The sequence below is a fragment of the Echinops telfairi genome, unplaced genomic scaffold (assembly GCF_000313985.2).
Source record: "Echinops telfairi isolate 266 unplaced genomic scaffold, ASM31398v2 ScPeMD7_2;HRSCAF=8, whole genome shotgun sequence".
Classification (NCBI taxonomy): domain Eukaryota; kingdom Metazoa; phylum Chordata; class Mammalia; order Afrosoricida; family Tenrecidae; genus Echinops; species Echinops telfairi.
This window is the reverse complement of record NW_022103898.1, coordinates 4314924-4317916: the sequence shown is the minus strand read 5'-3', so window position 1 is coordinate 4317916 and position 2993 is coordinate 4314924. Positions and strand designations below refer to the sequence as shown.

The 2993-nt window shown below is 49.3% G+C and overlaps 1 protein-coding gene across 4 annotated transcripts in view; it reads left to right on the top strand.

The window, feature by feature from the left end:
* The window catches only part of TTC38 (tetratricopeptide repeat domain 38), a 26952-nt gene that overhangs the window by 7447 nt on the left and 16512 nt on the right, over positions 1 to 2993 (top strand). For all 4 annotated transcript variants that reach the window (XM_045289543.1, XM_004700219.2, XM_045289551.1 and 1 more), the window contains 2 exons: positions 507 to 680; positions 1365 to 1440. In XM_045289543.1, coding sequence (XP_045145478.1) covers positions 507 to 680; positions 1365 to 1440 — 250 coding nt within the window. The remainder of the gene's footprint in view (positions 1 to 506; positions 681 to 1364; positions 1441 to 2993) is intronic.

The following is a 2993-nucleotide window of genomic DNA, read 5'->3' as shown; positions in this document are numbered from 1 at the left end:
TGTGTGTGTGCATGTATGTGTAGGCATGTGTGTGCATGCATGTGTAGGTGTGAGTGTCGTATTTGTTGCATATGTTGTGTGTATGTGTGTTGTGTGTGATATATGTGTGCGTATTTTTGTGTTTGCATATGTATGTGTTTTCCATGTGCCTGTATGTGTGTTGTGTGTATATGTGTTTGTATGCATATGTGTGTTGTGTATTTATGTGTTGTGTGTGTTTGTGTGTATGTATGTTATATGTGTAAATGTTTATGTTTTTGTGTATGTGTTGTGTGTTTGTGTGTGTTGTATGTTTCTGTGTTGTGTTATGTGTTCTGTAGGTTCTGTTGTGTGTTTGTGTTTTTGTGTGCACATGTGTTATGTATACTCATGTGTATGTGCATGTTACGTATTCTGTGTGTATTGTGGGTGTTACCTGTTAGATGAGTGTTTGGTGTTACATGTTGTATGAATGTATGTGTATGTACCCGCTGTGCTCAGTGTGGTCAACACCGCTCTGGTCCCAGGGACTTTCCGGGAGCTTGCAACCTGTGGGAAGCAATCCTCAGAGACCACCCGACAGACATGCTGGCCCTGAAGTTCTCCCACGATGCCTACTTCTACCTGGGCCTCCAGCAGCAGATGAGAGATTCCGCTGCTCGTGTTTACCCCTTCTGGACCCCGGACATGCCCCTCAGCAGGTGTGTGGCAGCCAGGAATCACACGCTCCTCTTTTTTTCCGTTAAAATCACGTACTTTATTTGTTGCTGTTGGAAACACACATAGGAGACACAGGCCGACCCAGCCATCTCCTCCAAGGATGACCCAGGGGCAGTGATGGGGATGGGAGTCATCTGTGTGCGAGGAGCCTCACCCTCCTCTCAGAGTTCGTGTAAGCCCACTGTCCTCTATGCCTCTTATTTGACCTTCCAGTTGTCCATGTCAGTGATCCCATTTGGGCACTGCCACCAGGTCCATTTCAACACATAGCGACCCCTGCAGGACACAGTAAAACTGCCCCATGGGGTCTCTGAGGCAGTGAGCTTTTAGAACAGCAAACAGACTCATCTTTCTCCTGAAGAGCAGCTGTTGGGTTTGAACCGCCAACCTTCTGGTCAGCAGCCCAGTGTTGAACCCACCACTCTGGCCTCACAGTCGTTGTTGTGTGTGAGTCCACAGTTGCAGTCCGCGGGTCAATCCATGGCCTTGGCCATCTTCCTCTGTGCCCCAACCCTCTGCTAGGACTGACCCATTATGGTTAACTAAAGTCCACAGCTCACACTGGGGCTCGCTCCAGTGTCCCCGGGACAGGCTGGCGGGATAGCTGCCCTGCCTACGCCATCCCGTGCGTGCTCTGTTTCTAAGGACGTTTCTTCCGTTTTCAGCTACGTGAAAGGCATTTATTCTTTCGGATTGATGGAAACCAACCTCTACGATCAGGCGGAAAAGCTCGCCAAGGAGGTGAGAGGACCCTTCCCAAGATGCCTGCCCTTCTGGGACGGCCATCCCATCTAGGTCCGGCCGAGGAAAAGAGGGTCCCCCATCTTGGTTGTGAGAGACCCCGGCAAGCCCTCTTCCTTCTCTGGCCTCATTCTCTCAGTGATCTGGGGGGCTGTGTTTGCACGCAGTCCTGTCCTGTGTGGACTGGGTAGCTACCGCGTGTCCAAGCAGCATTTGGTACTCGTGCCTCACCCCCACGCCCATGGCCTTCCCAAGGTCTTCAGAGCCACGTGGGACAGCAGACGGTGGTATTGTCCCTGGTGCACGATGAAGGGACAAGGGATGAGGCTTGGGCATGTACAACATGGTATAGCCCTGGGATTGTGCCCAACTCTCTCCCAAGCCCACGCTTTGTGGGGAGGGCCTCTCTTGATGGAGGCTAACAGGTGACTGAGAAGCTTTCCTCCTCAAACTGTAGGCTTCCAGGTGTCGCCAGAAGTACCCGAAGTCCAGGCAGTGGGGTCATGGCTCTGGGTGGATGTGCTAATCTGGGTAGACCTAGAGAAACAAAATTCATGGACACTCATATATGTATAAGAAAGAGCTTGATATACAAGAGCAATTGAATATTCAGAACACATCCCAGCCCATGTGTCCAATACCAATCTATCAAGCCCGCTTCAGACTCATGAAACACATGCAATGACACCAAATGCAGGAAGATCACAAGCCAGTGGTGGGAAGTTTTGTGAATCCAATGGCATTGTAAGCATCTCAGCGCTGGCAGGAGTCTCCACATGGCTTCTCCAGCTCAGGGCTCTAAGGTAGCTCCATGTGTCTTGCCAGCTGCAATGTCTCCCAAGGAGTGAGCGTGTGTCCCACCTCCAGTGAGCTATTTATCTCCTTAATGTCACCAATGAGGTCATCAAGCTGCGACCTGATTGACAGGCTAAACTCCCCCCCTTCACTCTTAATCCTCTCAAATTGACAACACATGATATAACGACCACAGTGGACCTGAGTGGGCAGCCTCCTGAAGGGGTGGACCTTTCCCTGGACCACCACCCCTGTCAGGAGAGACAGAGCTCAGGCAGGACATGTTGGGTGCTGTGGGGTCAATGTCCACTTGGAGTGACCCTGCATGACAGAGTAGAAGTGACCATTTACACCAGGGGTGCTCCCACTTTTCCAACATGCGAGCTACTTACAAAATGATCAAGTCAAAATGATCTACCAACTACAAAAATGCAAAACGTATATTTCTATTTATTTAATACATTTATTCATACATGCATTGAGGATTCTCTATATGTACAATGTATGTTTATGTACCTTGCATCACTGCATGAGTCCATATTGCACAACACAACACAATTAACTGGACATTTTTTGTCATGACCCGAGTTTACTCTGATGACTTTCACGGAATGGAGTGATCCAGGGATGCATAGTCCGGACAGTAGCTGCTGACGGCCAGCCTCAAGCACACTTCCAAATGATCATCAGTCATGTGGAACGTACTTGGACTTAATGATCTTTATGTGGGAAAAGGCTGACTCACAGAAATAAGTAGA